The following is a 27,030-nucleotide window of genomic DNA, read 5'->3' as shown; positions in this document are numbered from 1 at the left end:
GAAAGTCGTTTGACGTACTGCTGACCAGAAGAGGACAGAAGATACGGATCTCTGAGACCTCTGTGATCAACATCGGAGCTTCCACTGAGAATCACAGTGGATGACAGTGTCCAGAAAGAAAACTGTGCTCCAGTCCACAAGCTTCCGAGACTGAAATTTTTCAGGATCATCTACAAAAGACGACGCCAGGTTAATTACAAGGCTTAGACTGTCCAGAAAGTGTCATAATATTGTGTTGAAGCAGTGCGCCCTGACATGTGTATACCTAAATAGTTATTCTCAAGCCTCTTCTTAAGGGTATTAATTCTCAGTCAACGTTCTGAAGGATTATAATCGAGGTTAGTCCAATTCTATCCTAATTTGAGGACGAGCATCATATCATTGAACTGTGAATGCTATATTGCTACTTTGAGAGGACACTGTAATGTTACGTCGTCAGGGATCTTAGCGTCGCTAGATAAAACGAGGATTTGCTTTGTGTATCCTACAGAAAATAAGGATTAGCTACCTTTTGCTGAAACTTTTCAGGCTTTGAGCTATCGAATTTCTCAAAATACAGGAATTTGGTCCTCTTTTTCAACAGACGTTGGACAGTTCTAAACAACACCAGAAACTAGCATTTGCTTAGCTAAACAGTCAAGTATCAAAGTTGCCGCCCTTCCCTAAGTAGCTGGGATAAAAGCAAGGGGATAAAATCCTCGAATAACAAGAATTTGCCCTAGTCTCAAACTTCTAAACCTTTGAGCAAGGTTGAAGAAATAGGAATTTACCTACGAGTCTCAATCTTTGAGCGTCGTTGCACCTCTGAACAAGTCTGAACTCTTTTGTCATCGTCATTAAAACCTCTTTCTAAGTGACGGAAACGAAAATAACAGTTGTGAGCAAGTCTGAACCACTAAATCCCGAGGACAATAGTGCATCTTCCAGCAACAAGGATTTGCTTTACTACCAGTCTCAAACCCTCTCGAACCAGCAAAGAAGTCTAACCCGATACTCATCCGAAGTGATTGAAACCGGATACATTGCAGATCCACTGAAGTAATAGCTGGAATATAGTTACGTTGGGGTTGGTGGGATCGGTATCGCACACTATAATCCTCTAAACCTCTATAAAAGGGCAGCGAATCCTGAAGCCACCAGCTCTCGATCCTCTCCGCAGCTGTTCAAAACAGAAGCAAAAAGGTTAATCTGGAGACCGTGTGAGGTTAAAGGATTGAAACATAAAATCGAGGATCCTCTGAGAGAAGGATGACCCACTAACTATTGGAAGGCGAGGTGAATATTGTGAACGAGAGACCTCGACAAGGTCACCCCGGCATCACCCTGGCTAACGACCTTTCCGGAGGTACCGGGGGTCCCGGTGCAGGCGGCGTCGGTTCCGTCGGTGGCGGTTCCGTCGGCGGCGGAGGCGGTGGCGGCTCTTCGTTGCCGACGACTGCCCTCAGCCTCGACCATCAGCAGTTCAACATATTCCCAGCGATCTTCAGCAGACAACTGAACTTCTCAGCGGCAGCCGCTGCGAACTGCGGCCAGAACAAGCTAATGGACGAGCTGAGGCCGAACCTGGGTCTCCTCGGCGTCGGACTCGTCGAGAACGACAGCTTTCATTTGAATCATAATCAAGAGAAGAGGAAGTGCAGCAGCACCAGTTCGAACGAACAGGACTTCGGCTTGTATGGCGTGCACCAGGGACTCGAGGCCAGCCCACCCACGCCCGCCGCGACGCCCGGGAGGAGCAGCGTCGGGGCCACTTCCAGTGTTGGTAAGAACAACTCTTTTTTTTTTTAACAATTTACTCGACAAAGCTCACGGAGTTGACTCGATAAAGCTTCGTACGGAGCCAGCATTTTTCCATTGAAAACTTTATAATCTAATTTCTGACAAATTTATACATACCGGGTGGCTCGTATTGCCACGTTGATTTGCGTCATTATACTATTATTCGCAAGCGAGAAATGTTTCAGTGAAGATTAAACGGTTTCGCGAGTTGCACAGTGTTATCAGCTTTTTCGTAGGTGGACGCGTGAAGAGCTTATGAAGGTCAACTTCGGTTATTTGTACGATTAGTTTAGGAGTTTGTCCACAATAAAATCAAAGTATTTTGCGAAGATAACAATGATTCTGATCTGTAACGCAATAGTGAGAATAATGTAGAATTTATTTCTTAACTTATTTATTATAGTTTCTCCTCAGCCGAAGTATTTAGTAATAGTTCTCTGTAGAATTTCTCTCACTATTACGAGTACCATACCAATAAACTAACCATGTTAGAAAGTCTCCAAAACCTATTTAACCTATTTTATTATTTATTTATATTATTTATCAGCTAAAAATTCAGCTTTGCCTTACTTTGAGTGATTTTAATTGAAAATACCAATTTAATTAAAATGAAATCTTCTGAGAACAGTATAGGACCTCTAAAAATTGTGTTGCCAAGAAAAAAACTTGATTGTTGAAGGAAATTTGACATTTATAGAAAACAGATTGTCGGATATGAAAGCGGAGAGAGTGTAGTGCTTAGGGTTGCTCTATTCTTTCGGCTCACTGTAGCATGTTTCATCGAGAATAATACGTACTCGATGCTCGCCTACGCCCAGCCATCATGGCAAACCCCATTAGGCCACCCTTAGCGTTAGGCAGTCTAAATCCCCATGAACACATAATAATAGGCCGTGGAACAGGTACCACCATATGGTACGATCCTCGCACCCCACTGTCAACACCTTGACCGACCGCTTTGTCAATGTACACGCGTTCCACTCGAAAATTAACAAGCAGAAAATTCACCTATATCGAGATGACACGTTGCCCATTTCCTTTTTCAGAGTCAGTCAAAATATAAAGAGAAAATCCCCTTTTCTTCCACGTTCTTATAATCTAGTAACCCTTTTGTTTGAACTTGTTCCGTTTGAACTTCGCGCGCAAAATAAATAGGGAAATATTTATGTTGATAATAGACAGCTTGGCAATTTATAGACGTTATGAACGGTACAAAATTGGCGCACCGAAGAGTATTACGTTTATGCATTTGTATCTTAGTGTAATTATTTCAATACAATTTATGTATTTCTTGTATTTTTTGGCGCGCAAATAAATAAGGAAACATTTATGTTGGTAGTAAATATGTACATATATTGGCAATCTCGGCAAGATCTCGTCGGTTTGAAATTGGCGCCACAGATTAGAATTCGGATATTAGTTAGCCAAGTAGCTTTATCTTTACAGTTTATGATATAAATATAAATGGTAAATGTTCATGATAATTTTTATTATAAATCATATCAAGGTTCTTTTAAAATATTCAATAGTAATAAGGGATAGATACATAACGAGCGGAGGACAATATTTTCTCAACAAAATTATTTAGATAAAAATAGAAGGTTTTTAATTATAGATATAATAAAATACAATGAAATATAGTCGAATAAAAATTAGTACAAAACATATTAAAATAGAATACAGTAATAATATAGAATAGATAGGATAAAATGCAGTAAAACGCAGCGAAAACGAATCAAACAGATTTAACTAGAGCGAAATTATGAGAAATAAAATGATATGAAATACAATAAAGTAGAGTAATATAAATTACAGTAAAGTAATACTGAGTAAAATTAGAATTTAATGAACACACAGTAAAATCAAAACTATAGAATAAAATAGAATAGATGAACGATTAAAAAGAATGACACAAAATAAGACAATATAATCAATATAATATTAGTTATAATTTAAAATAATATATTCCTTATACAAATTATAGCTACCCTTTTCGTAATTAGAATTTCCAAAGAAACTAATTAATTTTTCTTGCAATCATTGCTTAACGGAAACACGTTACTAAAGGGTACCGTAAATGATGAAAAAGTTTAACTAAGATTAGGTCACTGAGACGAGCTCGCCTGTCATTTTGCAGTCTTTGTTATTCAATAATGAATTAGATGGGGCTGAATTCCTCCAAGGTCAGGCCGCTGGGAAACAAGATGAAGCTACCGCAGTGTTCATGCAAATGAAACGAGAATAAAAGAATGAGAGAGGAGGGACGGTACGGGAGGGAAAGGCGTAGAAAGAGAGAAACGGGGGCGGAAAAATTAATTTCGTTAACCCTCTTGCGTTCTCCGCGGCATTAAAAGTTCTCAAGCGATGGTCTTCCGCGAGAATCCTTTACCCCTTTTAAAATGTGAACCCGCGAAATCTCTCTCTCTCTCGCACTTTCTATCTCTCTTTCTCCAGTGCAAATGATGGCTTTCCTCTCCGCTTTAAAAAAGAAGGATCTAATACTACTACTTGAACAAACTTGCGGAGAAGTTACCGTCGCCCAACGACAAAGTATCTTTTTTCGCTTGGAAGAGGATTCCTTTCCGAGGGCGCAGTTAATTAGTCATAACTAGCTGAGTTTTGATTTTCCTAACGTAGAAAAATTCCGAGATCTTGGTGAAATGTAAATGAAGATGTACTGCAAGTTCCCAAAATTATTGCGTTTGTAGTTTCATAGTATAAAATGCCCAAGGTTAGCTTACAACGTAGAGGGGTTGTAGTATATTCTCTTTCAAGGGTGTACTTGACTACTCATAACCAGCTCGATTTTGATATTGTCTTTGTAGAACAATTTGAGGATGTAGTTGAAACATGGACGGAAAATTACATTCAAGTCCCATAATAAACAGTGTTATAGTTTCATAGTAAAAAAAATCTGAAAATTACCCGAAAATGCTGGCCTGTGTAATGAGTTCTTTTACAAGGATGTAAAGGTTGTCTCTTCGGTAAAATTACTCTACAGACTCTCCCGAAGAAGCTAACATAGTTTAACATCAGATTGCGAGCGTATAACCGGGTTTAAATAATGATCGAAATGGGAGAGATACCCAAAAGAGTTGACAATGTTGCGAACACATTTAGGGGATATTTTTCAAATTATTTTCGGAATGAAAAATGTAGGAGGAAATTGAGTTACTTGAGGCGACAGAGAGCATAATTTTGCTACGGATAGCGCTGACAGATGCTGCATATTAAATTTTGTTTACGGTACAGAGTTGAGTGTATTTAGAAGTTCCAATATAGTATATAATTGAAAAAAAGGGCTTTAGGGCAATTATGCGTAGGAGTAGCAGCTGCTACAAGCGAGAACGTATTCAAAATAATTACCAACGATTTTAACGAGGTGGAATCCACGTTGACAAATGACAGGATCAATGGGATCATCGATGATGCAGGTTTCTGCGACTCTGGCAGCTGTCCGTCGCTCGCATCTGCCATAACGTTTCTCCTGGAATCGATGGGGCCCAACAACTCTTTCCTTTATTTTTTCTAAGTATACGCAGATATACATGAAATCACTAGATCTCATTTTTATTTGTTTCATCGTTGTCTTTAACGTTAAATCTACCGACCATCAAAAGTGACTGATGTGTATACTATTATAAAAATAACAACATTAATTTTATTTATATTTTGTGCAGTTCGTACTATAATATACACTGGAGTCAAAAACACCGTTACAATTTCAATAATCGTCAAATAAAGAATCTAAAACGGCTCATTTGACCTCTCGTGGTACGTATAGTGTTAATTTACTACATATCTACTTCCAGAAGAATACAACATTTCAGGGTAGATTCCAGAATTTTTCATCATCGGATCACGAAGCGCATTGTTACGGGACTTCACCGTGTGCCTCCAAAAAAATTAGAATCGAGCTTGCTATGAGCAGCTATACACAATCCTTGTAAATGTATATGGCCAATGGGGAACTCTATTTTTGGTTAACTTTGAAATTCCTTTAACATAACACTGCTAATTATTATGGAACTTTGGCGTATAGTTTGCCAAATCTATCGCTTAAGTACTGCCTTGAAGATCGGTAACCAAAGAGATAATACTGTCTAAGGCTAACTTTCAGATTTTTTTTATTATGAAACGATAAACCGATTCATTTTTAGATAACCATAAAATTATTAGGTATGGGAATAAGTTTCCGCCCTTTTGGAGATGTCGTTGTACTTAAGTACCGATCACGTATTTGATGGAACGTAGTACATGTTTTCGAAAGGTCTATGTCTAAGCTTCAAAACGCAGTTAGTGGCAATTGTTTCGAGCGTGAACAGCAGTCAATTTTTCGCGTGAAAAATGTCGACTTTTGTTCCAAGTAAGCAGCATTTGCGGGAAGTCATGTTGCATTATTTTGTTTTAAAGAAAGGTGTTATATATCTCAATATTATATTTGTTATATATTTACGGGGACGATGCTCCATCAAAACCATGATTTCGACGTAAGGGCAAAGATTGCGATGGTGTGCCAAAAAATTCTAAGATACAGATTTCCCAGCATTACTTGATGGAAATCCACGTCAAACACTTGCAGAACTGTCAATTGAATTAAACGTCGATCGATCTACTGTTGGAAAACGTTTTCACGCTATGGAAATTGTTTATACGCTTCCTTGCAACAAAAAGGGGCGGAAACTTATTCCCATACCCAATAAAATTGAGCTTGTTGTGAGCAATCAAGTACAGCCTTGAAAATAAATAACCAAAGAGGTACACCTTTGAAACTACAAACCCACTCGTTATGGGGTTTTAGCTTGCGGTTTCCCATATGTTCCGACAATGTTCGCAAATGATTAGTCGAAGAATTTCGCAAGACGATCGCGCAAGATGCCGATTCGCTCGTCAAGATACGGATTGTAAGAGGTTCCCCGTCTTCCCGCTGAACTTGACCGAGTTTCACCGTTCACCGGGAAACGGGACAAGGTATGTAAAGTGGACAGCATTCATCCTTGAACATTGAATCAGCATGTAACATGATTAGGTCATTAACGCCCTAACCAAGTTAGCATAGTGCGAGGGACTTCACTCGCCACCGTTACCCCGTCCGTACGTTCGCACGTTCATAAAGCCGATACCGTGAAACAACCAAGACGAACGACGACTTATAGTGGTGGAAAGGACTCCTGTGGACCTCCGAACCGGCCGACGGCTTCTTACACCCTCGCGGAAGTCCCTCATTAACGATCATTTACTAATTAAAGCATACCGGCCACCACAATCACAGCGTTGTCGAATCTTGAACGCTAACTTGGGGATGTTGAACTGGTTGTAACTTCGTGAATTGCACGAACAATCTAAGTCGACTCATTTCCAAAGATTCTGCTTCTACTCGAAACTCTTCCAAGTAATTTCTTTTAAATATTTTTAGAGTGTAAAACGACGTACAAGGCATTTTCTAGATTCGTACCAAGATTTGGAAATGTAATCTCTTATAACTTCGCGAAACAAAATCGGAAGATTATGTTCTTGGTTTTGTTTTCAAGGATTGAGCTTCTACTTTCGACTCCGATAGGCTAAGTTTTAAAAAAAATATATTTTTGTATTGTAAAACGCGATCTGTTATAACTTTGCGAAAAATGGTTGGATGATGATGAACCTAGACTCATGTTCAAGCTTTAAGCTTTTACTGTCAACTTCCCCGGGTTATTTTGTTTTAAGAAATTTTTTATCGTCAGAAAAAATGGACCATGGCGTACAATATCTGTTCTCATTTTGAAGGATTTCTACTTTCAACCGTAAATAAGATAATTCTTTTTTTAATTCTTCTGCAGTTGAATTTATTTGAAAATCATTTACAAGTTAAGTCTAATCTTAACAATTAGGTCGTAAAACTTGTCGTACGCTGTTTTGTTAATGGGAAATTTGCGTTCGATGTAAGACTAGTCATACTTGAAAAATTTTGAAACCGTAAAGTTACAACATTGCGACAACTTTCTATCTCCACCATTGCAAAACTCGCAGCAAGTATTGAATCTATATTATCGTCTTACTGTCAATACCGAAATGGCACAAGGACTATCGGCTGGCGACTGTCTGTCGCTTAGAATTTGGCAGCGTAACAGTAAATTATGCTTTCACTCCACTCGCGTGATTAAATCGAGATTCTACGTAAACATAATTGATAATAACCAACATTAACGTTATATAAATATTCCTACATATATACTATCTTTATTCTTAGAACACTGTGAAATAATTTTTAGTACAATTATTTAAGAATAATTTTGTAACAATTATTTAAACAAATCTCCGCGTTCATGATGTAATATTAAACTGCACCATCTTATTCAGGAGAGTATAACTGTTAGGGCACAGAAAATGTTCAAAGTTGAAAGTTTTTCGTTTGAAACAGGACTTTTTAAAGTTTAACATAAAAAATAAATAAAAGTTGCTTATTTGAAGTATCTGAAATGCTTGGAAAGAATCTGTTCGCAATGAGAAGTAAAAAAATAAGTTTTAAAATTTGAATGCAGGTTTTTATATGTTGTTAATTGACGAATTTCTCGTTTCAGGTGCGGAAGGAGCTTTCAAAAAATTAAAACCAGATCCTTGTGCTTCGAGTCCACATATCGGCCACACTCCCACCACTGCAAGTTGTCCGACACCTGCCCGACGACGACATAGGACTACCTTCACACAGGTTTGTACTGAAAATATTATTTTTATTAACAATCTCGAAATACTCGCGATGATCTTCGGTCAGAGGATCTCTGAATTTTCAAACGATTGTAACTTTGTTTAAAAAAATCATACGACCATGAACTTAGGCTCGTTGGATAGCGTGAAACCTGTATATTTTGACTTTCACTAATTCTTTTTAATCTTCGATGTTTGTTCTCCTCTAAAAAATTAAATATTCTACACCAATGATGCAAGCATTGCAAAATCTGTGGTGAGGAATTGGGTATCTACAAATTATCATAACTTTGTTTTAAAAAATCATACGATGATCAACCTGGACTCATTGTATAGTTTAACATCTCTACTTTTGCCACCAGCAATTTATTTGTTTCAACAAAATGCTTTTGTTAAAAAAAAAAACTTATTTAAGGTGAAAGCAGACGCTTCGCACAGTAAAATGAGTTCATGTAGATTGTTAATTTTTGTTGGCGCGCTTCCTAGTGGAAAAACGTTTCTGAAATGAAAATAATTCATTAGGAATAAAAGTGGAGATTTCCTGTTTAAAATGAGTCTAGATAGGTCATTTTCTGATGATTTTTAACAAGGTTACAACAAATTACATCTTTCCAACTCCGTGACCAGACTTCAATTTACCAAGTACTAATTTAGTGCACTTTTTAGTTTAAAAAAAAATATATAACTTTACAGGGGGGAAGTACAGACTCCTTTAAAATGAGTCTAAATCATTTCCCGATGTTTTGCCAGAAAGTTATAATACATCAAGCGAGTCTCTAATTTTTTTTCCTCAAATTCATTGATCCTCCGACTTCAATTATTGAAACGTAGCAATTTCTATAATTTTTCAAATAATAATGTCAGTCTGGAACATCGCGAATTTCCCGTCAGATAGTCTTCACTAGGGCCCTCGAATTGTTTCGCAGGAGCAGCTGGCAGAATTGGAATCGGCATTCGCAAAATCTCATTACCCGGACATATACTGCAGGGAGGAATTGGCGCGATCTACTAAATTGAACGAGGCCAGGATCCAGGTAGGTTGCACCCTATTCTTCAGAGGAAAGTCTAATCGATCTCTCAATCGAACTACAACATCCCTGAATCGATATTTCCTCGCCGAATCTTCCATTGAATCTCGAAACTCCAGAAAATATAACTAGACCGATTAAATTCGATACATGTACGTATAATTTTTAATCCAGCTTCTAAAGCAGCCTTTGTTTTGGAATCTTTTTGCAAACGCTGAACAGAGCTTTTCTTGATTGATTTAATTAATCACCGAGCCCTTTTTGTGCCGTGTATCCAGTGAAAAATTTAAAGTTGCAAATACATGCACGAAGAGTCTATCTTTCTGACCCTGATTCACACTATAATCGAATCAAAGACGCATGCAGGGCGGCGAAATGAAATTACGGGCGCAAATGTCGATTCAAGGCACCCCGTGCCTTTCGAGGGTTTGCAAAATCGATCAAAGAGAACTACCAGGAGCGTAGGATAAATTTTTTTACGATGCGCCCTGTGACTCATCCGACACCCTCTATCAAACTGGGATTATTATCATAAAAATTGCACTACGGACTTAGCAATGGAGATTTTGGAGTGGAAAAATTGCCAAATATTGTTCAATGCATGCACTTTTAAATCAAGTGACTAGAAAGTTTCTACGAAGTTTGCGGGCCTCCGAAAAAATTCATGAGCACTCACTTTTTTCTGTTGTTAGCTAAAAAGAAATATCCTCCTCAGAATTTTGCAGTATTCTTAAATATGGATATTTTGGAGTAAAAAAATTATCAGATATTCTCCAACGTTTATACTTTCGAATCCCGTAACAGGAAAATTTTTACCAAATTTATACGTCTCGAAAAAAATGAAAAAGCATCCCTTCTCTTTTCTCATATAAATTGAACTCCTTTGAAGATGTAACTTCCATTTGGAAATTCTGCAGCGCAGTTAAAAACGCACATTCTGCAACAAAAAAATTCTCAAATGTTGTTCGATGTGAGTAGTTCCGAATCACAAATCAACGAACAATTTCAACAAAATTTGTGGGTCATGGAAAAAATTCGCAAAGTACCTAGCAACGAGATAAACTGAAATATTTTGAAAGCGTCACTTCCGCATTAAAATTCTGCATTAAAATATGCATATTTCGTAACGAAACAATTTTCAAAAACACTTCCATGTATAACCACTCCAACTCACAATCAGTATACATATTTCCGTTAACCTTCGCATACTTTTTACAAATAATTACGAAACATTTTTCATCGTCACGGCCTCTTTCCGCGACGGTTAAAAAAAATCTGCGTATCTAAACCGAATGATACCTGGACCTCAAACGCAAGTTAGGCCCTAAATGGCCGGTCAGTGATCGTTTGAAAGCGATCGACAGCGGATCGCTCTCGCATTCGCAGTGGAAACGAACGCTGGCGTTCGAAAGTCGCGAAGTTGGACGAAACGGACACTTTGTGCATGAATTACAGCGGAGCGAGTAAAAGCAAACCGCGTTTTACTTAGCATCGCAGTTTAACAGGGTTAAGTCGCCGCGGTCCCGGGCTTTTAACACAAACAACGCTGTTCTGCATTATATATCAAAAGAGCGAAACGTACCGGCAACTGTTTTAATATGTACCGCTCGGAATTCGGCTGCCATGTTGCTGTCGTGCACCGGAGCAGGGAAATACACCGTACAAAGCTGCCATGCTTTCCCTTTCCATCCTTCTTTAATGTCGTCAAAAACCACAGCGCTTCTCCGCCCCCGCTCCTACCCCCGAATCTGTTGCGTTTCATCTGCCGTTGGACGTTTCGACGATTCGAAAACGAATTGCTGATCTGTTTCGCACAGGGAAACCTTGGGGTTGATGTAGCAAAAAGAAGTACAGTAAATCCTCATCTACTGTCCAACAGCCGTGTTCTGCACGGAGAGTGATCGTATAGGGACACTATTTTTATTTTTACTGCGTCTACCGCGCCGACCCACAGTGCGCCAGAAACCGATCTTTTCTCTTTTAGTAAAGAGTCATTTAGTACTCAATTTGTGGAAATTAAACTAACTGAATAGCTGTTTCATTGAGGATATCGGGAAGACTAATGTGTTTACACGAGATATCACACAACGAAAGTAAATTTTTAAAAATTATTAATTAGAGCTGTGAACGGTCCTAAGCATTGCCAATTACATAGCTATAAATCGTCTATTGTCCAAGGGTTAATTAGCTGAATCATGCCAATAGAATTTCCAGATCAAATTCAGTCTCGCAGATGTTAGAACAAAAACTCTTTTGCGATGTAGCTTCGTGAGACTCGAACCTTGATTCGCTGTACAAGGTTCTAACAACCATATGCGACGGTCTTCAGCTCCATGTTTTCATCATTTCCGCGTCATTTTCCCGTATAAGCAACGATTCACTTGCAACTATGTTTTAACCATCACGCAGATGGCTAAAAAGAATTCCTGCGTTTTATTACACATGATTCTCGTTGGGAGAATTTGACACGTGTTTGCATAATTTCCGGGAAATATTGCGCATTTAATTTCTTTGAGACATTCTTCATTTTCTTCATTTCGATGAAATCGTTATTCTGTGATCGTAATACTAAGCTTCTTATTTTACAGTATTTTTTACTGCATTACAGTGATATTCTTTAGAATATTGTAATAAATATTCTGAATGGTGGAGACGAACTATTACAACAATATTCCAAAAATTATTAGCTAGATTAAAAAATTATTCCAATTTATTTCAATTATTCTCTAATATTATTGGAATATTCTTCAGAAAATGTTATTGTACTTTGGGACAATGGTTACAACGTTTTTAAATTGATTGTATAGGTATAATAACATTCCAAATTATTAGTTAATATTCAAAATTATTATCTAACATTATTATGAGAGATAACCTTTAATAAATTAATAATAATATTCTAAACTAATCAATAATATTCCAGATTGTTATCTAGTATTGCTTTAACATTTTTTAGAACATATTCTCCAGAATATTATCAATGTTATAAACATTAAATCATACAAATTTTCATATACTGTACTACATTTTATTTGCTTTTTTTTCTTTGGTACAATCATGCCACTAAAATATTCATGTACTCCATCCCTTCGCTTCAACTATCTACATTTTATCTGTTCTTGTTTATTCTTTGGTACAACCATGGCACTATTCGTACAAACTCGACTAAATATTCGTGCAAAATCGTGACTGGAAGTAACGCGAACCGTTTCTCACCGGTATAATGCATCCGAGAGGAATTCTTTAAGAGACACCCATCGCCAGTTATGGCATCTCGCATCGTGTAAGATGGCGACACGCGAGCGAACGAGAGCTCGCTCTCGCAGCCCAGCAGGGTGCTTTCGGATGAAAGAGAAATAGGTAGGGAACAGCGGTGGCAAAGTTGAGATGAGTTGTAGGGGGGAGCGTGGGAGGGTGGTGCCGTACCGGAGGCTGCCATTATATCTGAGCCGCCATTTTAAATTGAATTTTCTCTCCACCCTAGATAGATCTGAAACGTCTCGGCCTTGCCGAGGTTCTTCCTTCCCTAGGAGACGAGAGCTAAGAAGATGCTGCGGGGAGAGGGTATGGGGAAAGCATGGGGGTATCGGACCCCTTTCCGGTTACGTTATTATCTTTTTCTTATCTTTGCCACTGTCATCTTCTTTTTTTTGATAGCGACTGCAACCTCGAGATAGAAACATTTAAATGTTTGCGAAAGGTTGTGGTATAAATAAATCCGGTTAGGAGCATAGAAGCATCCTAATTCCAAGGAGTCGGTCATGATTCTGATCAGGTTTTGGGATTGCACTGCAGAGACTTTAAATAAATTTAATACAGCAATGATTAAAAATGATGAAGAAATCAATACGTAAATTGGCGAACGAATAACAATCGCCTACAACACGAGCGTATCAATGTCTCCTTCAAGACTGTGCTTACTTGTTTATAACAACTTCGACTTTTCCACCGTCAAATTTGTAGATATAGTCAATGCCTAAACAAAAATTTACATTTAAATTCCATAAGAATCGGTTCTCCATTTTTCTAGGTCTTTTTCAATTGCACTTATATTTGTTTATGACGAACTCAAATTTGACTTTTGTGTCGTGAAAAGATTTGATAAGAGTCGATACTTAAACCAAAATTTATACTAAAATCCTGTAACAATTGGTGCCTTTTCCCAAAAAGAATCCCAAAGTTAGCCTAAAATACGCGTAACAAGATATTTTTCAATTGCGCTTATAATTGCTTATAACTAGACTGCGGATCTTTATGCAAAATAAAAATCTTCTGCATTGATTGTGGGAAGCAGGAGGAAAATAAAAATTCATTTCATCCTTTAATGATTATGTTGCATTCAAAACAACATTACAATATTCTTAAAGTTCCTAACCATTTACTGTTTTATATTTCACCCAGCCAATTTCTTTATAAATTCATAAAAATCCGCAGTCTACTTATAACAAACTCAAATTTGACTGTCGTGTCATCAAAAAGTTTGGAAATATAGTCTGTACTCAATCTAAAACGTACACTGAAATCTTGTAACAATTGGGTTTCCAGTGTTTCCATAAAAATATCTCAAAGTTCGGTTGAAATATATAGTTGTATAACAAATTAATCCTCGTCAGGTACAATACGTATTTGAAATGATTGTTTTTGATGTATTTAGAAACATATAATAAGTTTGGAAGAGATTAAAAGGGTAACAGAATCGCTTCAAGAAGCGGCGATAACGTCTTTATTAATGATAATGATAAAAAAAAAGGGTAGCACTGTGGTAAGAGAATAATTCTCGAATCACCGCACAAGAAATCCCATTACGCCGTAGAAAAAGAAAGGTGAATCCGAGACCCGATATTGAGTTAGCTGAGTTTTCATTCGACCTTTTTACTTCGATTCGACTTCCGATCGAAGCCTGCCTACCTACTGGGCGTTTTACGAGAAAATCGACTTCCTATCCGCCAGGAAACGAGAGAACCAAATAAATATGGCAGTCTAACATCTTCTATTTTCTCCTCGGAAAATATTACCAATGCAGTCGCATTTATTTTTAAGAATTGTACTACAAAAACATTTTCATCAATTTTCTTGAAAACTAAACTCTCGACGCTTGCGACTAAAATATCTCGAAAACCACCGTGTCGATTTACTTCAAAATTTACACACCTATGCCACACACTAAAAACTAATATCCCGCCGAAGGACAATTTTTTTCAACGGCCAGTTCTCTTTTAATTAACACAAAACGAGCAATCTGTCGTTATCGAATGTTCCAAAAAGCACCCGATGGAAAATGGTTATATCTTCTGAATTTATAAATATTTTTTAATGAAAAAATTGTAGACACTACTTGGAACTACGGACTTTCGGACACAGAAAGAATCTTCGAGAAAGATCAATCAGTTTCTTCCGAAAAAATTCTTACAGATCATTTTTCTTTTTCATCTTCTTCCCTCAATTGACCTAGATGTATCAATTGTTTTTCTTTGATTGGACAAATTTTTCAAGGATGGAATGATAGGTACGTCATAATTGAAGTTGTAAAGTCTAGATATGGTGGAAAATATTCGGATACTTCGAGGACTTTTGCCGGAGTTGTATTTTTCTGTCACAGAAGAACGGTTCAGGCACACAGTATTCTCTCCGGCGCGCATAGAAGCATAGTTTTCTGGGTCGCGGTGCTCAAAGTAGCAGACATTTTGAGCTGTTCTCCCCCAGAGAGGGTGCCGCACTTTCGCTATCCCATCTTCCTCTCCGTGGGACAGACAGAGAGAGAGAGAGAGAGAGGCGAGATTGGAGAGCACGGTGATTGAATTACGAACTCTTAGCTTTCCAGTTCTTACAGGGTGTGCGCCTTAAGGGACGCTCCCGCGCGCAAATATGTTCTCAAAAAGCTCCCAGGGAGTGGTTGCAAATAAAAGGAGCCGTTCACTTTTCCTGCACGTGCTTTGCCCTCTCTAAATGCGATTCTTTTTGCTCAAACAATTATCAAAGTCGATGTAGAAATGGAAACTTCAATGAGCCGAACTATGTAACTAGCTTTTTGATCGTACGATTAATCATTTATAACAAAGACAGTTTTGATTTTTGATTGTTCTAAAAATTTATGGATGGAGTTGAAATACACACAAATGTGCACGCTCAAGTCTCTTAATCAACGGTTTTGCAGTTTCATAATAAAAAATTCGTGGTCAGTCTAACGCATTACTTTTTGTAACAAGATTGTTTTCAAGGTTGTGCATAATTAGTTAGAGCAAGCACAATTTTTGACATTTCCCCTCTGGCAAAATTCGAGAACATAGTCGAAACAAAGACAAAAATTACCTTCAAAGTCCCATGATACGTGGATTTGTTGTTTCCTGGTAAAAAAATCATAAAATTACCTAAAATATTAGGTCCAGAGGTGTTTTTCAATGGTGCACCTAATCGGTTATAGCAATCTTAATTGCAATCTTTTCTACTTTGAAAACTTTGAGGATGTTGTCGAAACATGAACAAAGTAGTACGATGAAGTCCCGTGTACCTATGCATGCTGCTACTTCTCTACGATTATAACGAGGCTGACTAAAATCGTCCGATACTACTGTGCCCTTAAACGAGCCACTATACTACTAATCACTAGACTGCAGACTGTCTGCATGTACGACAAAATCGGATAGGCACTATTTAAAGCAGTAAAAAGATTTCAGTAACTTAAAGACCTCGATTTTCATTTTCATCTTGCTAAAATTATTAACTTTTGAACAGCGGACCATTCTTATAACTACAGTATAATTGATAATGCTCACAACCATTCACTTCTCTAACTATAAGTGTTTTAAAACAATCGTTTAAAACGTTGTATAATTTCTCTATGTTCCTAACGCAGTTCATTATATTAATTCGCCAATACTGATTAATTGAATGACGATTTTGCTACTCTGGGTCAAAATAGACCCAAGGAATCCGCCGTCGGAGGGTCAAAGGAACGCAGACAATTTCATTTATGCTGTCGTTTCGAATAATTAAACTCTATATATTTATGATAAAAATGGGTGCGCACAATTTAAGGACGCTAGTTTACTGACATAATTGAAAGAAGAGTCTTTTTGTCACCTGTGTTTTGCAACTAACATTTTTTACTTTTCCACACGGACCCGCGGCCTACTAATAATCGGCGCAATGTTTATTATTATGGTTAAAACGCCAAGTGCCCAGAGAATCAACCGATAAACAAGAAAACAGCGAATAAAACAAAAGCGATCCAGGGTAAAAAAGGCCGTAAGAGGTGCATAAGAAGAACAAAAATGGTAGAAAAAGTCGAGAGCAGCTCGTTCTCCCCCGCACGGTTTCGCAATGGCGTGCGCGCGTGCGTGCGTGCGCGGGGGTGGAAAGAGCGGCCGGGGGGTGAAGGGGGGGGTGAGATCTGATGCACAGTAGAAATGTCGATAAAACGCGTCGGCCAATGAGGGAGCCGGGAGTGACGTCACGGCGGTGGCATCGGCCAATCAAGAGGCGCCGGTGACGTTGCCAGCCCCTTTGCCGAGGGGCGGGGGGCGGTTGATAGGGGATGATAAGAACCGAGAAAAACAGGAGCGAAACGAATGGAAGAAGCCCCCCGGGCGCTGGTGGGGGATGGATTCGACGTAGACAACGGACTATAGCGCGGCTGGCCTGGCCTGGAGAGGCGATCCCAATATGGGCGCGCTAATTCCCGCGAAACAATGGAAATTCTCTGGCGCAAAATGGCGATGCGTGAACTACTCGGCTCGCATTCGGCCAACCGGCAAACTGTAAAAATTCTGCTATTGTTCTACGAAGCAAAAAAAATAAAAGGAGTTTCTTATTGCGTCACGCGGGGACTGCACAGTAGACCAAAATCGAAAAAATATGAAAAATAATCGTGTCTCTGTTAATTATACATTATACATTACAAAGAAAACGATTTCAGGGGTTTTGTTGGCTAGAATATGTCTTCACAAAACTACACTTATGAGGGCTGTTTCGATCTAAGAAATCGTCATTTTAACCCCTCGCACTACGATTTATTTTACGGTTACAGTGATTAGGACTCCTTTGGTCTAAGAAATAATAGATTCACAAACTTTTAACACGATAGCTGTGTAAATTTATACTGTAACTTTGGATTCGTTGGATATTTTTGTCATGACGAAATGTCTAAAATGTTACCGAATTCATCGATATAATTTAAGAATGATAGTCCTACTAATTTTTTATTTAAAGGACCGAATCTTGTTACATCCGGGGCTGTAAGATGAAAAACGTTCTAAATGCGTACAATTTTAGAAATAACTTTCGATTAGATGCGTATTTCAGTTTGGAACAGTTACTATTTTCTAGAACATTACCGAATGCAGTGATAAAATTTCATAATGCTGGAGGTGCAATCTTTTTAACCTTTTTAGTTGCCGAATTTTCATGTAGGTAACTTATAAATGCTTGACGTCGTAGCTAATGTCATTTAAATGTCATAATTATTGTTGACAGGTCTGGTTTCAAAACAGAAGAGCAAAATACCGGAAGCAGGAGAAACAGCTCCAGAAAGCCTTGACTCCGATTCCAGCTTGCCAAGGCGCCATGATGAGAAACATCTACCCCGGCGCTAGTAGAGGCTATCAGCCCTATCCTCATCCCCATAATAGCATAAACGGCATAAATCGCTACCCTCAAGTACGTATTCCGTCATCTCCCTTACAAAACACAGTCGCCCAAAGAATCAACTAAAGGAAATTAACAATAGTTCACAAAGATTTATCCAACAATTTAAATATTCTTAATAAGTTGCTCTTGATGAACACTGAAAGAATATTATTTTCTTAACTGTCAAATGTTTAATATAGACAATATAATAGTTTACATCATTTTGCCCATAGTTAATATTAATATTTGTAATTAAAACTATTTTGCACTAATTTAATATATGTGGTTAGAATTCTCTTATTATAGTCAATGAATACTTATAATTTAGATTTTAAATAAATTAAAACCTAATTGTTGAAAAGTATAGTACACATAAAGGTCTGCTGTATTTATTAACAAACAACATAATAAATCGATACAAGAGAATTATATTTAGACTGATTGGCTTGAGAGCACTTCATACACAATTTAAACTGTAAATTATAGGTGTATGTAGTTTAAATTCTGTTGGTTGCACTATTAATTTACAGTACAAACGTTGAAATTGTTTTTCATTTCATTTCCGCTTCCCAAAAGTATTCGAAGAATTTTAAAGATCGTGCAACATTTTTTATCTTTGTTCAATTTATTGTCAGATTGTTTGTGTAACAATCGATGTATCACTTTGAGGAGTATCGCGAGGCTGCGGACGAGTCCGACGCGTTTCTCGTTAATGATTTTAACCGAGGTATTAAATTGAAGTGCAGCTGACCGTCCGGCGGCGCATAGCTATCGGTCGATGTACCTAAATTGCATTTCGACTGATTAGTTGGGTCGGACAGATTACCGAATGCCTACTGCTTTAATTGAGTCGGTAATTCTTCGGCTATGCCGCGCCGGTTTGTCAGTGGAAAAACTTATCGGAATACCTATCTATCGATTTCTCAAAGCACGATTACCCCCATCGATATCTACAAATTAATTCATTCCGGAATTCGTTTCCCAAAATCGAGTTTGGTTTATACTATTCATTACGTAAATTATAATTCCATGTACTCGCTATGTGGTCATTTTGTAGTCGATGTTTCGATGGGCATTGAATAAATCGCAGATTTCATGCATTTCGGTGATCATCTGTTGACATAACTTTCATCAAGTTTTCAATCATGTTTTTGTGAAACTTTTACCAACATATTTGTCATATTTTCCTGATTAGAATGAGTAAAAACACGATACAATTCGGATTATATGTTTTTATTTAATTCCCGATAAAGTATAACCTCGATTATCCCAACCGATATCTGAATTCTCTATTGTCCGAGAACGTTTATCAATTCGATCCGAAGGGATCCACATTCAATTTATTGTACGAATCGGTAAAGTTGCATCTTCCACTGGTTAGTTCGGATAATCGAGTGATCCAAATTGTTTCGCGTTTGTAAAAATCATTCGACACAAAAGAGGAGAGATCGTTGGTTTAATACTGTTTCAACGATGCGTTGGTGTCGAAGTTTTCTTCAAAGAATGACTTTTTACATGTCGAGACACGACTGTACTCTTCGTTAGTTTGTGAAAGAATATTAATTGTATCTTTATAACGTGTTAAAATTGTTGAATCTAATTTTTGCAGATGGGCACAACGTCTTATCCGAGTATGACACAGCCATTTTCCATGTCGCATTCCGCATCGAACATGTCGGCAGTCACTGGTATGAGACAAGACGCAATGGGTGAGTTCTCATAATGCTTTTTCAAAACAATAAATCGTGCATGAAATATTATCATGAATCGTGAAGCCTATAGTAGTCTGAATAAAAATTGTTCAAGCTCATTAGAGGCATTTGTATTATCCGCAAAAACGAATGGTCTCTACCAGTTATCTACTTGATGGCACCCATCTCATTCAAAGCGTGATAAAACGTAATCAAAAACCGATGGATATTTTCGAAATTGATGTATCAAAGCCTGAAACATTTCTACACAGTCGCAGCGCGCACACGACAAATTTGTTTACGGTACAAACAAACTGAAATCGAATTTTTGGGGAATCTCGTTATTTTCCCAAGTGCCGACTCGCAATTATTGATTGATTGCGTAAAAAGCCGTGCCGGAAATGACACGAATCGGATACCCGTGCAAACGTACGTCCAAGACGTCCTCTCTATTTCCGGGTTCGCACCGTCTTACATCATTTCCGGCGCGAGATGGAATATCGCTTTTAAATCGAATCAAGACTATTCGCGAATTGGCTCGCCGCTGTAGCTGACTGCTTCGCCAATATGGCGGCGCCTCGTAACGATTTAACGTCTTAATGCGATAGCAAATCGGTCGATTACCATCCGCGATCGTCCAACGGGAAAGTACCCGTGAATCGAATCGCCTGATCGCTTTCTAAAAAGAAATTTCGTTTCCTACGTCTACCCTAGATCGCAAGAATAAATTGCTACTTCCGGATTGAATTCGAATGAATATTTACCTGGGAGTGACTACTCAGTTTTATAATTCTTGTCCAATTAATTCTATTAGGTGTGCAAATAAGTTCTTTCCCGTATATCCGTAGCCGTAGCCAAACATAAATGTGTAAAAGTAATTAAATGCATTTTCGTTCGAATTCAACGTTCTTGTTCACAATTTTAGTGTTACAAATTTTTATATTTATTGTTTGGATAGGTAATGAACGATTTGATCAAATGATTTATTACTGAGTCTAATTATATAATTTCAATCTTTTCTTCAAATGAACATTATTTTGATTTAATTTAATTGTGTAATATCATTGTGTAGATTGTATCATTCGAATTAAATAATAAGATAATTTTGTTTTAGAGGTGTGTTTGGTAAATAATATTGCGTTATTACTTGTGCCTGTGGCACCACAGACTACATTTGTGTCGATAAATAAATGAGTTTCCGAGGAGCACGCACAGATAATGGGTTTAAAATTGTATAATTGCGTTTTCGAACTGGTAGAAGTTGCAAAGGTCAGACGAATTTTAGTCGAGGGTCTCAATAAATGATATTTCGATCTTTGTGGCTGCTAATGTAATCAAATGGTAACCTTGACAGGTTCATTTTGGACAGTATCTTGCAATAATTAATGCCATATTCGTATTTATTATACACCGTTAAAATAAAATAAGCGAATAAAATACTTCGACTTATTTTAAAGCGTGAAGATTCTACTTGTACTCTGCCTAAATTATTTTTCTTAAGAATCTTCGATAAAAGGTTGATCATATTCAAACTATCATAATTTCGTGAAATGCAATTGCAATCTCCAGTAAAAAATAAATTAGGGCAGTTCAAACTAGATACTTTGCTCTTTAAAATGCGCTTGGATAGATTGCTATACGACTTTTTTTGTGGAAGTTATGATGATAGTTCGAAGCTGATCAATTCTTCACCTGAGATTCACTTATCCTTTGATATGGATGCTAATTAAATTAACAAAATGATAATATAAATTGATCTAATTGCAGGTATGTCAGCGGAGGACGAGTGGTACAACAAAAGTATCTCGGCTCTAAGAATGAATACCGCTCATCATCCGAATCTCGCTGCCCCAATGCTACAGTACCAAACATAATTGTAAACGCATGCACGAGCTATTCAAACAATTCAAGGATATTTGAATACGATGCAAACGTCACTAAACCGCATTGCCAAAGAATAAAAGGAAAACGCAAACCCGCAGAGAAAACAATATTCCAAAGTACCACCAAAAAGAGACTAAAAGAGAAAAGAAGGACTTCGATGCCTCTCGCGAAAAGAGGGAAGTGAAATTTTCAATTTGCCGCGTGAAAGTTTCAAACTAGCGCGCCAACTTTTCGAATCTGGTCAAAATCATTTGTTTATTACGTAAGATGAAATGAATTCCGATCGGTAAGTTCAAATTCAATGGAACATCTAAACTGAGATTTGATCGTATTGTTAACCCTATTTTGGTAAACTAATTTGTTGATTAATAATGTCTCTCGGTAGATATATGTGACTAAAAGCATACTCCGTAATTGATACACTGAGAGCTTTCTGTGGAGGGTGCAAGATACGTAATTCTGTCCTTGTTTAAATAGTAGTGTGCCGATATTATTTAACAAAACATGTTTAATGATTCTCTTAGAACTGTGTGCAGAAAAATACAGTTTAAATCCATGCTAATATTAATAGAACATTAAACATTACTATTTTTCAAAGATGTATAGAATTGTGTGTGCTATCATTCGATTATTATTTTCATATTCAGTAGTACAGTTAATTTATTTTTCATTTTAATATCAGTGTTATTAATTTTAAAAAAATGTTTCTTGTATCCTACACAAAGCACAACGCAGCCATATAATTTCTCAATCGACACACTTCAGCAGTATTACTACATTATTAATACTATAATTAAGTTGTTACGTCAGTGCTGATCGATTTCGTGCAAAACTACACTAAATAAATAAATTATAATTATATATATACTTGTAATTAAATTATATACACGAGAAATAATTATAGTTTAATTATAATGTGATTATATATGTATACATATTTAATTTTATGCATGTAATTATAATTTATTTATATATATATATATTATATATAATATGACATTAACAATAAATTATAATTATTTACTATAATTCAAAGAATGATTATAATACATAATTATAATTTATTTACACGTATATATATATTATATATAGCAGCATTAATAATAATGTTTATAATCATAATTATATTTTTAAGTACATTTTAAGAATTGTGTCTTTCATTTTTTAATTCAGTCTCATTTCTACACATGTATTATTGGAAATGGAGGAATGAAAGTGCAAAGGTGAGGTTTATTGTTTGAAAATTTTGTAATAACAATCGACAAGCACAAAAACGAGAAGCGTGGGCGTGAGAATACTGTCCCACCGTGGGATCCTTGATTAGTTTCTTAACAACGATCGAGAACTAACGGTTTTGTTAAACGGAGGTAACTGTAAATAAGGGAGAGAAAGAGAGCGAGCGAGAGCGAGAGAGAGAGAGAGAGCGAGAGATACATATACAGTGTAATCAACAGGTACTCTAGCATATGCGATTTTTCAATGTCCTTTTAAAAATGTAAGCATACCTATCCTTAGTGGAGAACAATTTAGGCATTGATTTGTGTGCTTATGTTGGCCAGAGTTTTTAATAATCGGAGTGGAGGGGTAGCTGAGGGTAACTGACGATCCTTGCGTTCGAAATTTGAGGGGCGCCAGGCTACAGATCTCAAAAATTCCATTTCTTTTTTACTTTAGAGACCACTTCTAAATATGTATTAAATTGTTGTTCTGTTTTTAACAATTGGTTCACTCTGAATTCAATCTTCTTTGTTGACTAGTATGGTCGTTGTCTATTTTAGAGTAGTTTACAACCCTGTAGCCTTAATACTACTATAATAAGCAATTAATTAATTTTGAAGTTTAAAACTGAGACAATTTTTTTAAAACTTTTCGAAAAGGTATCTGCCAAAAATTTTGTATACGAAGAAAGGAAATATGCATTTTAATAATTGCAACGTATCGATGTCTTTCTTAAACTCTTCATGTGTTAAAAAATTTTAAAAAGCGAATATTTTTAGCTTTTCCCATATTTCTTATTTTTTTCGTACTAGGATCTAGAACTAAAAATTCAGAAAAAGATTACTCAACATGTATTCTGGTAATTACAATATGTCAAATCCAAGCAAATAACAAACGACTGGATTTCATCTAACATATCCTCATTTTTTATTTTTTACTACTAGAATTTGGAACCAAAAAATTAGAAAAAATTCTTTACTGTATATTTCAATAATTACAAGGTGTAGAAGCATTTTCAAAATTTCGCATCCATTTATATTGATGTATTTACAAAAAATTGTATTTTCTAAACATTTCGTACATTTTTCATATTCTAGAACAGTGATGGCAAACCTTTTTGAAGAGTGGATCAATTATTTTTATTTCTTTTTTAAATATTATACTAGCCCGTGGATCATAAGTCAGTGGCTTCAATTAGAAGGGGGGGGGGAGGGTGCCAATTATTGGGAAACATCAAACACTTTGTTACAAGATAAAGTTGACAGTTGAATCTTTTCGGTTCTCACTTTTGAGATAATCAAAAAAAGGTTTTAGTTTTTCCTTTCTGATTTATAATTTTAACTTTTGCAGGTCAATATTACAATAAACGCGTGGGTCACTTACAAAACTTTCGTGGGTCAGTATCTGACCCGCCTGTCATAGGTTCGCCACCACTGTATTAGAGAACCAAGAATTAGAAATAAATTCCTAGTATGTATTTCAGCAATTATAACGTGTCACGTGTTTGTATACGTTTTTCACTAATTCTAGCGAGAAACCTAATTTTTCCGATTTTGTTTAAACTTTAATGAACTAGGTGTTAATTAATTACGGGAATTATAGTGGAAGGACGTTAATCCTGGCGCCCCTCAGCGGTGATATTTGGAGTCTGTCCAATCAACAATCGTCTATATTGGTGTCATTTTTCGATAAGTGTCTAATGCATATATTGAGCGAGGTATGAAAAGCTGCAGGATACGAAACTGCATTGTTTTCATGTAGTTTTAACTGCGAACTCTTATTATTAAATGAAAATAAAAAAAAGATATCACTCGCGGCGTTCGACGCGAAATGTTCCTAAAAATTTGTAACATATCACACGAGAAATATACGAGAGGAGAGGAAGGAGGGACACATGCACTTATACATACACGTATGTGTAAAACGTTACAGGGAGAAAGAAAAAGCATAACAATGCATACGACGTAATGACACTATCACATTGCACCGCGTATGTTGAAATCGAGAGAGCGAGAGCGAGCGAGAGAGCGAGAGCAAGAGCGAGCGAGAGAGAGAGAGAGAGAGCGAGAGAGAAAGTGAGAAAGAAAAATGAAATATAAAAAAATGATTAGGTGGCGTTAAAGATTAAGTGGAAAATAAAAACGCATACCGGGGCGTAACATAGTTTTAAGCAAGGGTCACGTATTGTACGTATGTGTTGTACATAGCCTAAATAAAAATTACATTTAAAAATTTCTGCCTCCAAAAATTCCCGTAACTGGGACCGACACAAGTACAAACATTTTCTTAATCTATTATCGATCAATCAGTCTATATTTCATGTTAGTGACCGTTTATTTTTGGAGGGTAATCGTAGGCAGATGTTGTACCCACAACTGATGGCACATGGCAATGTATTTTTGCGGCCCACTTTTGTGGAGTCACGTAACCACATTACCATTTTCATTTCGCCTATTTGCATGCAAATGAAGCGATCCAGCGCGCGAGAGACAACGATTCAGAACAGAAATAGACTTATTTATTTATTTGTTTTCACGAAGATTCTGGCATAAACTCGTCTAGATCGTGTGAAATAAAAATGGTAATGGAGTTACATGGCACCCGAAAAGTGGGCCTCAAAAATACATTGCAAGATAGGTCTACCCTTACACCTTTAGAAACGAACAGGAGTGGAAGTGTGTCCGGGAAAAGAGGCAGTCAGGAGAAATGCAAAAAGTGGAGCCCTGACTGTTCTCAAGAACATTAGAGAACGAGAAAAGGGCTCTCACAATCAGTCCTAGACGTGTGGTTTATTTACTGGGTATGGACCGTATGGAGGACACCGACCCTGACCGACCATCTGTGTCCGCCGAGTCCCATATTACCCCTTCTGGGTGTACGTAATGTATTTTTTGTCACGTCTTTAAACAAAAGAAGAAAGATCTATCTTTACACCTTTCTCTTCTTTTTTTTTAAGGGCAGTGGGGAAATGCAATTTACGCACACACCCCCTCCAGATGTTGGTTGGGGGGGTGGGGGGTAGTGTGGCTCAGCTTGTTCGATAAAAAGTAGGGACGAAGCTATACCCACTAAAACCCCACCAGCTAGGGCCCAGGGGCCTAAAGAACCCTTCTCCTCCATCTCTCCAGTCGCAGACTATCGACTTTCGTTGACCCGCTATTCGCATATTACACGAAAGTGATTCCTCCGACTCTCTTTCCACACTTGTTCTTGGCAATTAAGGTCCATCCTTCCACCTACTCGCTGATAATAACAGTCTAAGTAAGACCTAAGAGCAGGGACCATAACTGTTATAACCAAAAAGAAAAAAAGTCAAAGTATAACAAGTATTTCATCGACTAAAATCGTATTGGTCACAAATAGGGATTATTTCTCTTGTTGGTAAATGTTATCGTTGAGAGAAATTCATTTCGGTCACTCATAACAGTTATTGATGGAGGAAATTTGTGATAGTTATTATTAAATAGTACAACTTTCAAATGGTAGACAATCAATTATTTCATAAATTTTTTATTCGTAAAATTAATTGCTACAATAAAAAATGTGACAAACAAACAGATTTTGTGTTGTTCTTATGGTCTGTTGATTCGTCTTGTTGTACGAAACCTTCTCAATGAATTTCACAGGCTTGCTCCATCCGAAAAAGTGTATAGACAACTCAATAATTAAATAAGCAACCAAAATGAATTTTCTCATCAATAATTATTATGAACGGGATAAAAGAAATTCGATCATCGATAACTGTTATGTGCGATCGAAATAAACTCTCATCGATTACTCTAATGTGTGATCCAAATGAACTTCTCTCATCAATAGATAACTGCTTTGAGCAATTTTTTGAACACTAATATGTAACTGTTATTTGCAACCAAAAAGTATAAAAATCGATATTTTTTAATCATTTTGTTCTTCGAATTTTTTTCTTTATATTTTATGTACATTGTATTAAATTTCAATAATAATCAACTTTTTATTAATGATTTTTATCGCAGAAAATTTTAGAATATCTGTTATTTGTGGTCCCTGCCTAAGAGATAATCAACGTTTAAATTCAAAGGCGCGCCAGTTCGCGGTACGGTGGTGGGGGAAGACGAGCGACGACGTCGGCGCGCGCCGCCGCG

General features: G+C 37.0%; 1 protein-coding gene across 1 annotated transcript; it reads left to right on the top strand.

Moving 5' to 3' along the window:
* The first annotated feature begins 1,275 nt into the window (after positions 1-1,275).
* On the top strand, positions 1,276-26,913 carry LOC143218134 (homeobox protein unc-42). Its single transcript, XM_076443150.1, has 6 exons — positions 1,276-1,762; positions 8,340-8,467; positions 9,390-9,497; positions 17,964-18,146; positions 19,726-19,825; positions 21,575-26,913. Exons 1-6 carry the CDS (start codon positions 1,543-1,545, stop codon positions 21,679-21,681), a joined length of 846 nt encoding a protein of 281 aa, XP_076299265.1. The 5' UTR covers positions 1,276-1,542; the 3' UTR covers positions 21,682-26,913.
* The last annotated feature ends 117 nt before the right edge of the window (positions 26,914-27,030 follow it).

This window comes from Lasioglossum baleicum, chromosome 18, assembly GCF_051020765.1.
Source record: "Lasioglossum baleicum chromosome 18, iyLasBale1, whole genome shotgun sequence".
Taxonomy (NCBI): domain Eukaryota; kingdom Metazoa; phylum Arthropoda; class Insecta; order Hymenoptera; family Halictidae; genus Lasioglossum; species Lasioglossum baleicum.
The sequence above is the reverse complement of the archived record's forward strand: the minus strand, read 5'-3'. Positions and strand labels throughout refer to the sequence as shown.

Coding starts and splice junctions, on each gene's coding strand:
- LOC143218134 (XM_076443150.1), top strand. CDS start 1,543: ATGGACGAGCTGAGGCCGAACCTGGGTCTCCTCGGCGTCGGACTCGTC. Junction 9,498..17,963: donor TGAACGAGGCCAGGATCCAG/GTAGGTTGCACC, acceptor TATTGTTGACAG/GTCTGGTTTCAAAACAGAAG. Junction 18,147..19,725: donor GCATAAATCGCTACCCTCAA/GTACGTATTCCG, acceptor TAATTTTTGCAG/ATGGGCACAACGTCTTATCC.